Source organism: Enoplosus armatus, chromosome 5 (genome assembly GCF_043641665.1).
Source record: "Enoplosus armatus isolate fEnoArm2 chromosome 5, fEnoArm2.hap1, whole genome shotgun sequence".
In the NCBI taxonomy this organism is placed as follows: domain Eukaryota; kingdom Metazoa; phylum Chordata; class Actinopteri; order Centrarchiformes; family Enoplosidae; genus Enoplosus; species Enoplosus armatus.
In genome coordinates, this window is record NC_092184.1 from 25,203,975 (window position 1) to 25,215,547 (window position 11,573).

Consider the following 11,573-nt stretch of genomic DNA (forward strand, 5'->3'; position numbering starts at 1 on the left):
TGTAATCTGCTCAGCAGAGATGCACCCACGTGGCTAATTGTAAACAAAACCGACTAAATTCCTTCTAGATTTTATGTGTTATGTGTGGCCCACATTCGTTTTAAGTCGCAGACGACTGTGTCCCAGTATGTCTAATTTACCCCCCGGGGATCAATAACGTATTTCTGATTCTGATGTTAGTAGATGGGTGTGTTGACAGGCGTGACAGCTGGTGTGAGTCCACCGCAAAATGGTTTCTAGTTGCTGACGCTGGTGCTAGAGGGTGAATTAAATCAAACATTATCACTGTAAGAGCTGAATGTGCTCAGATATCATGGCGAGCTGATCATTGGATTATTAATAAATATCTTGCATGTGTTTGACATTTTGGCATAAGAGCAGCACCAGTGGGAGGCACCCAAACATTAGGGCTCACCTTAAGGGAATCTTATTCTTTATCAAACTGACCAACAGCAGAGTGAAAGTGTAATTTCAAGCTAACAACATGGTGTTAGCTGCAACAGATAAACTGCAAAGCTTCAGATTCTAACAGGATTACAGTTCTGTTACCTCTCTTCACTTGGAACTATCACACTAAAGATAAAAACTGGTTTCTCTACACACATTCAGCTGCCCCCACCCGCAGCCCTCACACACACACACACACACACACTCACACACACACACACACACACACATACTGGTTTTCATTTATAATGGGGACCAACTTTTTAATCATCACCTGCGGGGACCACCCTTTCTAGAGGGCCTAGAAGTGTGAAAAAAATTAGGTACACTTGCCACTGCTTGGTTAGCCTATACACGCCTTCAAATCTCTACATTGATGAAGTAATGATTTCACCATGCTAACTGGGGACCTATGAAAAACACAGTGAACAGGGTTGACGGGGACCGAATTTAAATATAATTTGCATAATTTTGCATAACTCACACAGATTCCCATTTGATTACTGGGGACCATGCTAGAATTATCATTATTAGTATTACTATAAGTATTATTTCTACATTAAAATGGCAAATTATATACATCTATATCAAGTCAAACCTCAGATTATTGCATTTTACTTCTCACAAGGTTGACTCACAATAAAAATGGCTGAGCATACACAGTTGCTCCTGCGACATGTACTGTAAACTGCTACCTGGCTGAAATTGAGTTGTCCTTGACCACCCTGGTTATGTCTTCATATTAATTTTTCATAGTTAGCCACCTGCTACCCATAGGGATGAGACCAAATACCCAAATACAGCCACGGAAACAAACCACAATAATGGCACTTAGCACCACCCTAATAATACTACCAATCATCTCACACATTTGTCGTAAGTTACATGTAGTTCGTAGTAGTGACTGTCATTAGTTAAATTCCAAGAAATCAAACTCTCATTTAAATTGCACATTTAAACTTTTTAATGACTCCAGGTAACTGGAAAACTCAGAGGCCTGCCCAGTCTCTTTCTCTCACATTTCACTTCTGACAGCAAGCAAATATTGAATGTGAACAATGCTAAACATTTGAAAACTGCTTTGCAAATATATTTTGAAACTAGGAAATGCATTTAACATGCATTCAACACCTTAAGTATCTTGCTGAGGAATTTGAATGTAAACCAGCCTGTGCGTTGGTAATCACCATACTAATTACACTGAACTTTTCTTTTGTAGGCTGTAATGCGGTTATAAACATAAAATTTCAAGGTTTGCCAGTCCCGGTTCTTGAGAGCTTCTGGTTCAGCCCTTAAACATTTCTCACAGTCACTTTTTGCCGGTACAACGGCTGAAACGGTGATGAATCGTTTCATGTGCCTTTCGACCGCCTGCACCTCTGTCTGCTGCCAGGGTGTTTTTTTCTGGCCAGCTTTACCTGTAAGTGAGCAGAAAAACTAATTTGTAAATAAAAGTAGAAGGAAGGGCGTGAGCTACAAGTCCTGTAAGTTCTAAAGCCGGTATCAGTATATGTATATGCATAGTAACATCTACAGTACAAATTGAGCGTTCAACAATTTGTGCATTCTGCCACTTGGGCTGAAATGAACACTGGGGAAGAGGAAATCAACAATATTTATCATACACGTATACATCATCTTCTACCAGATTAGATACTGTGCTTGAGGATATCGGTTTTGACACAAGGCTGCTTAAGTGGCATTATGCAATCAAACTAAAAAAGTAGAATGCGTTTAAAAACCTTTTGGATAACCATCATGCTAAAGTAAAGCACTACTACATTACTATGGTTTCAGCAATGTTAGCTTCTTGAACATAATGTCAATTAATATTAAAGCTACTTTAACTACTTGAAACACTTAGTACTAGCATTAGTACTAACACATATGCTTCTACCAAATGAGTAACTAGTTCTTACTATACATCCATCCGTTGGTTACATTGTTTAACCTATTCAGGCTCATAGGTCCGTTACTAGAATAACTAAAATTTACCTCTGGAAGAGGGTCTCACAACACTGACTCCAGCAGCTACCTCATCCTCTGCTGATGGCGGTTTGTGTCTCTTGTGTGTTGGTGGGATTTCATTCTCCTCTGCAGGTGGAAGAGTCTCCTCTGCTGATGGTTCTATGAAAAAAAATAACATTCTCAATAAGATGCATACTTCACAAGAATGCTGACCATACCCAATCAATGTGTCATTTGTTTTTGCAGGAACACTTAATTATAAAACATTTAGGTGCATTCAACTATTAAAAAGGTTCAGTGTGTCGGATTTAGGGGGATCCATTATCAAAAATGGAATATAATATTAATATAATTTCCTGAAACTAAGAATCGTGTTTTCGTTAGCTTAGAATGAGCCCTTTATATCTACATAGGGAGCGGGTCCTCTTCCACAGAGTCCACCATGTTGCACTGCCATGTTTCTACAGTAGCCCAGAACAGACAAACAGGGCCTTTCGCGTTTTTACGTTGAAGTGGCAGCTTGAATTTGGTGGCGCGAATGCACCGATTGGAAGATGAAGAAGAGGAATACCATTACCTGATAAAAGTTAAGTTTCACCTCTTTGTCTGTCCACACTTCCTCTCTCTTGATCACCCAAGCGTGTACACTTTCTATATCCCTCTCTTTCTCTCCTTCTTTGTCTCGTCTTTTTTAGCAAGTCAATTAAATTATGTTTAAATATCAGCATTATCTAATACATTTCTGTTCCTGGTAGCAAAGCTGGTTCACTAAAGCGGGGAAGCCTCTGCTCACACTTATTTTTCGCTGCTGATTTTAGAAAAGCAAGACACAGTGCGTCTTCTATTTACTCAATGGTAATGTTTTTGTTAAATAAAACATGCTTACAAACTAACCATGCAAGACAGGTAGTCTTGTATGGTCATTTTAGTGGTGTTGCTTATGTTTAGTTAGACTAATTCATATCCTTAAGGACATGTTTCTAAATGTAATACATGTCAACAGACACCAGACTTGAGAGAAAAAACATAAATTCAACTAGAATGTTTCTTCCTGCACCATCCACCGCTGTCTGCTTTCACACCCATTGATTAAAAGCTTTGTGGGGACATTTCACACACCATGTCGTGGTCCCTTATGGGGACCAATTGCGTCCAGTTTGTCAGATACTTAACACAAACTTTCTACCTAAACACTGACGGAAGGTGTGCTGTGGGGACGCCGTGAACGTCCCAGAATAGGGTGATATTTTACCAAAAGGAAAGTCCCTATGAAGGTTCAAATCTGTCCTTAATCTCCCATTATCATTAGCCTTCTGGTTGCATTACATAAAACTGTTCGGCAGTCCTGATTCACAATAGATTACCATCATAATAGATTTACTTCCCTTATTTACCTGCTTAAAATGAAACAAAGCAGAAAAAGATGACTCAGAAAGACTCTAAGAGTAAAGCTAAAGTGTTAAACGTGAATGTACCTGTTTCTGTCGACTAGTAGCTTCATCCATCTGTGTCTCTGAAGGGACAGCAGGATGGGAGCTTTCCACGGGATTGACATGTGCTGCATGTGTGGTCATCTGCAAATATGAAAAACAATTGGTCAATATGATGTAAACACTACATAATATTTAGACTAATTCATTTTCTTAAGGACATGTCTCTAAATGTAATGCATGTCAACAGACACCAGACTTGAGAGAAAAAACATAAATTCAACTAGAACGTTTCTTCCTGCGCCGTCCACCGCTGTCTGCTTTCACACACATTGATAAAAACCAGCTTTGTGGGGACATTTCACACACCATGTCGTGGTCCCTTATGGGGACCAATTGCGTCCAGTTTGTCAGATACTTAACACAAACTTTCTACCTAAACACTGACGGAAGGTGTGCTGTGGGGACGTCGTGAACGTCCCAGAATAGAGTGATATTTTACCAAAAGGAAAGTCTCTATGAAGGTTCAAATCTGTCCTAAATCTCCCATTATCATTAGCCTTCTAGTTGCATTACATAAAACTGTTTGGCAGTCCTGATTCACAGTAGATTACCATCATAATAGATTTACTTCCCTTATTTACCTGCTTAAAATGAAACAAAAGCAGAAAAAGATGACTCAGAAAGACTCTAAGAGTAAAGCTAAAGTGTTAAACGTGAATGTACCTGTTGATTAGTCTTCTGTCGACTAGTAGCTTCATCCATCTGTGTCTCTGAAGGGACAGCAGGATGGGAGCTTTCCACGGGATTGACATGTGGGGTCATCTGCAAATATGAAAAACAATTGGTCAATATGAAGTAAACACTGCATAATATTTAGTTAGACTAATTCATTTCCTTAAGGACATGTCTCTAAATGTAATGCATGTCAACAGACACCAGACTTGAGAGAAAAAACATAAATTCAACTAGAATGTTTCTTCCTGCGCCGTCCACCGCTGTCTGCTTTCACACACATTGATTAAAACCAGCTTTGTGGGGACATTTCACACACCATGTCGTGGTCCCTTATGGGGACCAATTGCGTCCAGTTTGTCAGATACTTAACACAAACTTTCTACCTAAACACTGACGGAAGGTGTGCTGTGGGGACGTCGTGAACGTCCCAGAATAGAGTGATATTTTACCAAAAGGAAAGTCCCTATGAAGGTTCAAATCTGTCCTAAATCTCCCATTATCATTAGCCTTCTAGTTGCATTACATAAAACTGTTTGGCAGTCCTGCTTCACAGTAGATTACCATCATAATAGATTTACTTCCCTTATTTACCTGCTTAAAATGAAACAAAAGCAGAAAAAGATGACTCAGAAAGACTAAGAGTAAAGCTAAAGTGCTAAACGTGAATGTACCTGTTGATTAGTCTTCTGTCGACTAGTAGCTTCATCCATCTGTGTCTCTGAAGGGACAGCAGGATGGGAGCTTTCCACGGGATTGACATGTGCTGCATGTGTGGTCATCTGCAAATATGAAAAACAATTGGTCAATATGAAGTAAACACTGCATAATATTTAGTTAGACTAATTCATTTCCTTAAGGACGTCTCTAAATGTAATACATGTCAACAGACACCAGACTTGAGAGAAAAAACATAAATTCAACTAGAATGTTTCTTCCTGCGCCGTCCACCGCTGTCTGCTTTCACACACATTGATAAAAACCAGCTTTGTGGGGACATTTCACACACCATGTCGTGGTCCCTTATGGGGACCAATTGCGTCCAGTTTGTCAGATACTTAACACAAACTTTCTACCTAAACACTGACGGAAGGTGTGCTGTGGGGACGTCGTGAACGTCCCAGAATAGAGTGATATTTTACCAAAAGGAAAGTCTCTATGAAGGTTCAAATCTGTCCTAAATCTCCCATTATCATTAGCCTTCTAGTTGCATTACATAAAACTGTTTGGCAGTCCTGATTCACAGTAGATTACCATCATAATAGATTTACTTCCCTTATTTACCTGCTTAAAATGAAACAAAAGCAGAAAAAGATGACTCAGAAAGACTCTAAGAGTAAAGCTAAAGTGTTAAACGTGAATGTACCTGTTGATTAGTCTTCTGTCGACTAGTAGCTTCATCCATCTGTGTCTCTGAAGGGACAGCAGGATGGGAGCTTTCCACGGGATTGACATGTGGGGTCATCTGCAAATATGAAAAACAATTGGTCAATATGAAGTAAACACTGCATAATATTTAGTTAGACTAATTCATTTCCTTAAGGACATGTCTCTAAATGTAATGCATGTCAACAGACACCAGACTTGAGAGAAAAAACATAAATTCAACTAGAATGTTTCTTCATGCGCCGTCCACCGCTGTCTGCTTTCACACACATTGATTAAAACCAGCTTTGTGGGGACATTTCACACACCATGTCGTGGTCCCTTATGGGGACCAATTGCGTCCAGTTTGTCAGATACTTAACACAAACTTTCTACCTAAACACTGACGGAAGGTGTGCTGTGGGGACGTCGTGAATGTCCCAGAATAGAGTGATATTTTACCAAAAGGAAAGTCCCTATGAAGGTTCAAATCTGTCCTAAATCTCCCATTATCATTTGCCTTCTAGTTGCATTACATAAAACTGTTTGGCAGTCCTGCTTCACAGTAGATTACCATCATAATAGATTTACTTCCCTTATTTACCTGCTTAAAATGAAACAAAAGCAGAAAAAGACGACTCAGAAAGACTCTAGGAGTAAAGCTGAAGTGCTAAACGTGAATTTACCTGTTGATTAGTCTTCTGTCGACTAGTAGCTTCATCCATCTGTGTCTCTGAAGGGACAGCAGGATGGGAGCTTTCCACGGGATTGACATGTGCTGCATGTGTGGTCATCTGCAAATATGAAAAACAATTGGTCAATATGAAGTAAACACTGCATAATATTTAGTTAGACTAATTCATTTCCTTAAGGACGTCTCTAAATGTAATACATGTCAACAGACACCAGACTTGAGAGAAAAAACATAAATTCAACTAGAATGTTTCTTCCTGCGCCGTCCACCGCTGTCTGCTTTCACACACATTGATTAAAACCAGCTTTGTGGGGACATTTCACACACCATGTCGTGGTCCCTTATGGGGACCAATTGCGTCCAGTTTGTCAGATACTTAACACAAACTTTCTACCTAAACACTCATGGAAGGTGTGCTGTGGGGACGTCGTGAACGTCCCAGAATAGAGTGATATTTTACCAAAAGGAAAGTCCCTATGAAGGTTCAAATCTGTCCTAAATCTCCCATTATCATTAGCCTTCTAGTTGCATTACATAAAACTGTTTGGCAGTCCTGATTCACAATAGATTACCATAAAAGATTATATGTCCTAAATATACTGTATATAAATATTAAACAGAAATAGAGATAATTTAGATTCTAATAGTTTGAAATGAGTATACCTTCAACCACAAAGGTATTTTGAGATATTCTGCAACACTGTGTAGTTGTGCCACATACTTGTATTCTCCACGGGCAGTCTTCACCTCCATAGTCATAGGTAATTTCTTCTCCTGCATTTATATCATTTAGGGCAAACAGACATAGGTGCGGGAGTCCATCCACGTCAATTTTTTTCATCCTACAGTTTGGACGTCTGTGCTCATCATTGACTAGCCGCCCAAATGATTCATCTTCTCTTGAGGCATCAATACTTAAAAAGGACAAAAACAATATTACATAAATGTAAGGTCTCATTCAGTTCTTCTACAAAGAAATGTATTATTTGGGAGAAAGCCCTGCATACTGTATGTCAAATTTAATAGACAATGTATACAACAACATCAGAGCCTTACCTTTCTCTTGGAGTTGCGTAAGGCGTTTAGTATAAAGGAGTATGGTTAAGGTTTATCTTAAAATCTTACCACCATGTCTTCCCTCGCCACTTGAACGCAAACATAAATGCAGCACATGATGGGTGGTAAATACTTCTTCTGTGGAATTCGGCATTATTCATCATATCCCCCCTGTATTCAACTACGAAATCTTCTTTGGAGAATGAACCTATTGCGAATACACCACGTCCTGTAAGAGAAAATAAATAAAAAGACATTTTCAATGAAACATGAAATCATATGTACAACAATTATCAATTAGTCTGTGGCATTATGTATTAAAAAAAAACACAATGCAGATGAAGAGTGATATATATATATAAATAATGTTAAATACCACATCTGACACCATCTTACCTTTCACTGCATCTATGTACTTCACCTTCAGTTTTGATGTTTTGTCCGTTTTTGAGCGAACATGATGAAGGGCATCTTTAAGAGGACTGACCCTTGGTGGCATTTTAAACTGCAGAGAAATGTTAAAAAAATGTAGATAGCTTCGGCTTCAGTTTAAGTACAATTACATTTGAGGCTTTTAAAGTTGTTAGCTGTGCAACATATTTACTCTCATGCTTAGATGCTTGAACATATTCCCAGTTAACGGTGCATTAATTTAGTTCGATTATTGGACTTCAGTGGGCAGTAGCTTACTCTATCACACAACCTCACCTCACCTCACCTCACAAACTTCATTTATTCATTTATGTATTCATTTGTTTAGGTAGTTAGTTAGGTAGTTAGTTTAATTCGACTTAATCAGTAATGGGGCCCTAAAACTTTAATCCCTGCTTTAGTTACCTAGCTAGCTAACTGTTAACTTTGGCACAGTAACGTTAGCTAGCTAGTTGATACAACTGCGTTTGGCTAGCATCCTTTAAACAAGAGAACCAAACATTTTCATGAATAAACTGCTTCATAACGCACAAAACTCTGAAACTGAATCTGAAAACACTGAGCACTTACCAAGCACACCACTCACTCCGCTGATTTCTGCACTGTTTTTGATTTCCATCCACGTGTTTGATTTCCAACAACCACCTGCACTTGGACGAAGGAACGGCATTTAACTATTTATCAAGCTGAGGTTGAACATACAGCCTACTTCCTGCGCGATTTCACAATAAAAGCCTGCCAGCGGAAGCCACAGTTACACACATAGCTTTGCTTATTTCAGTGTAAAATTTGTATCAGGATACAGAACTATTTGACAATGGCTGACAATTATTAGACCTAGTCATTTTAGAATTCTGTCTGTTACAGTTTTACCATTTTTATTTTATTTTATTAAATTGTATTTTTCTCTGTAAAATACTTTGAACAAAACCTTTTGTTTTTTAAAACATGCTCTATAAACCTGGGTTGCCTTCACTACAAATCTTGATCCTAAAGTCAACATAGTGAAAAATAAAATAAAATAAAATAAGAAAACAAGGCTATCATTAACATGATCGATTGTACAACATCCCTTCCAAGAGTAATCAATTAGAGTTGTTTGCATTACATGGTGCAACAACAGTCACCTGAAGTAGTGATGGGAATTCCGGTTCTTTTTAATGAGCCGGATAATTTGGCTCAGCTCACCTAGGAGAGTCGGCTCTTTCGGCTCCCAAACGGCTCTTCATTTTATCACTTACAGTATAAGTCTTATACCTATTATAATCCAGCCAATTTTAGCGCTGTTTTGACTTATGATTTGTATGTGTACACATATATCACTTAAATTGTTCAATACATCCTTTGTACTGAAGTATTCAAAAGTAAAAAATTACATTTTCTAATATCAATAAATTGCTGTAGCCAATTGTTTTCATTGCATTTACAGACCCTTGTAACTCTGAAACCACCCAATGAATGCACTGACTTGCTTGTAGAACCACTCTGCTACACAAAGCAGATAGAAACACCTATAAAAACTTAAATTTAAAGCTATTGACACACACCCCTAACAAAACAGCAGAGCTTTATTTTAGTATTAACAAAAGAAAACCTAAAAATAACAAGTACAATATACTGTATATATATATATATATATATATATATATATATATATATATATATAAATAATATAATATAAAAGTAAAGTACTGAAAAAGTAAAGTGAAGTAAAAATAATCATAAATAAATAAATTGCAAAGCAGCAGCATCCAACAGTTTTAGGTGTCTCTATGAACTAACCACCATCAACTATCTAACTAACTTTTTATAATTTTTTTCAGGGCAGATTGGCATTGAGGAAGACCAAGTGCCTCAGCTTAGTGGGGCTGATCCGGTTTCTCCTCTCTGTTATTATCTGCCCTGCACGTGACATTCAGTCACTGACTGCATGGAGCACCCGTGACGTGGAGATCGTCGTATCATTCTGCCTTGTATTACTTTACAAACAAAAAAACTAAATAAAACGGCTCCGTCGCAGATGGGAGCCGGCTCCCATCATTCACTTAAAAGAGCCATCTCTTTGAACCGACACATCACTAACCTGAAGCTCAATATCAGCAAGACCAAAGAGCTGGTGGTGGACTACCAGAGGAACACGAGGGCCCCTGTCCCTGTTAAACCAGGGACAGGAAGTGGAGAGGGTGGACTCATACAGGTACCTTGGGGTCCAAATCAATAAAAAACTGAACTGCTCATAACACTGATGTCCTATTCAGGAAGGGACAGAGCAGACTGGTCTTCCTGAGGAGACTCCGATCCTTCAGTGTGTGCAACAGGATCCTGAAGACCTTCTACCAGTCTGTAGTACCCAGTGCTCTGTTCTTTGCTGTGGTGTGCTAGGAGGTGGCAGCAAGGCTGGTGAGGCCAGAGACTGAACAAACTGGTAAAGAAAGCCAGTTCTGTGGTCGGGCTGGGACTGGACAGTCTGGAGTCAGTGGTGGGGGCAGCTCATTCAGCCACCCACCCAGGAGCAAAACAGAGCGATTCAGGCACTCATTTGTACCTGCTGCCATCAGACTGTAACACCACACACAGACCCATTTCTCCACAGTGTTTGGTACACTTGAGACACTCACGCCACTCATTGGTCTGATACGTTATATTTGTTGATATATTTAGATATATATAATATACTATAACCATACTCCCATATTATATTTGATATTCTATTATTCTATGTTATATTGCTGTACTATACTATATATTATGTTATATATATATACAGTATATACTGTACATATGTACACTCAGTTGCCAGACCGTTAGGTAAACCTAGCTAAACTAATGCAGTCTAATACAACAGCCCTACAATATATCCTACCTTCATGGAGGTTATAGTGTTCAGTTTTTGTTTAAAATGTTTTAAAGAGGTGTAGATTCTACCGTGTGGTCATTTTGGAGGATGTACTATGTGGTGCTGTTGAACTGTACTGTGTTATACTGTCCGGGTGTTTCTATTATTTTGTCCACCTCATTCATTTCAATCAGGGTAGGCTAAATAACAGAAACACCTCTCTGTATAATGCAGTACAGTTCAACAGCACCACATACTACATCCTCCAAAATGATTATACAGTTGAATCTACGCATCTCTAAAACAACACAAACTGAACATTATAACCTTCATGAAGGGGGATTTATTGGAGGTCTGTTGAATAAGACTGCATTACTTTAGCTAGGTGTACCCAATAAACTGGACACTGAGGGTATGTGTGTATATATATACAGTATATATATATACTATTTTATACTATATACTGTCATATTGCTGTACTATACTATATATTATACTATGTTACATTATATTAGTAATTATTATTATAATGTACCATATTATACTATATTATTTACATTGACTTTACATTATATTTTATATTATTATATATTACTATATTATTCCTGAA

General features: G+C 38.3%; 1 protein-coding gene across 1 annotated transcript; it reads right to left on the reverse strand.

Moving 5' to 3' along the window:
* Positions 1-1,624: 1,624 nt before the first annotated feature.
* LOC139285931 (uncharacterized) lies at positions 1,625-7,442 on the reverse strand. Its single transcript, XM_070906620.1, has 8 exons — positions 7,361-7,442; positions 6,632-6,739; positions 5,947-6,045; positions 5,255-5,362; positions 4,572-4,670; positions 3,891-3,989; positions 2,443-2,574; positions 1,625-1,865 (listed from the first exon to the last, which is right to left on the reverse strand). The coding sequence occupies exons 2-7, from the start codon at positions 6,737-6,739 to the stop codon at positions 2,479-2,481; spliced, it is 609 nt and encodes a 202-aa protein (XP_070762721.1). The 5' UTR covers positions 7,361-7,442; the 3' UTR covers positions 1,625-1,865; positions 2,443-2,478.
* Between the last annotated feature and the right edge of the window lie 4,131 nt (positions 7,443-11,573).

Bases quoted from the DNA above. Each gene is read 5' to 3' on its own strand.
- LOC139285931 (XM_070906620.1), bottom strand. From the start codon at position 6,739: ATGACCACACATGCAGCACATGTCAATCCCGTGGAAAGCTCCCATCCT. The intron at 6,046-6,631 runs GTAAATTCACGT...TCATATTTGCAG, and splicing joins GACAGAAGACTAATCAACAG to ATGACCCCACATGTCAATCC. The intron at 3,990-4,571 runs GTACATTCACGT...TCATATTTGCAG, and splicing joins GACAGAAGACTAATCAACAG to ATGACCACACATGCAGCACA.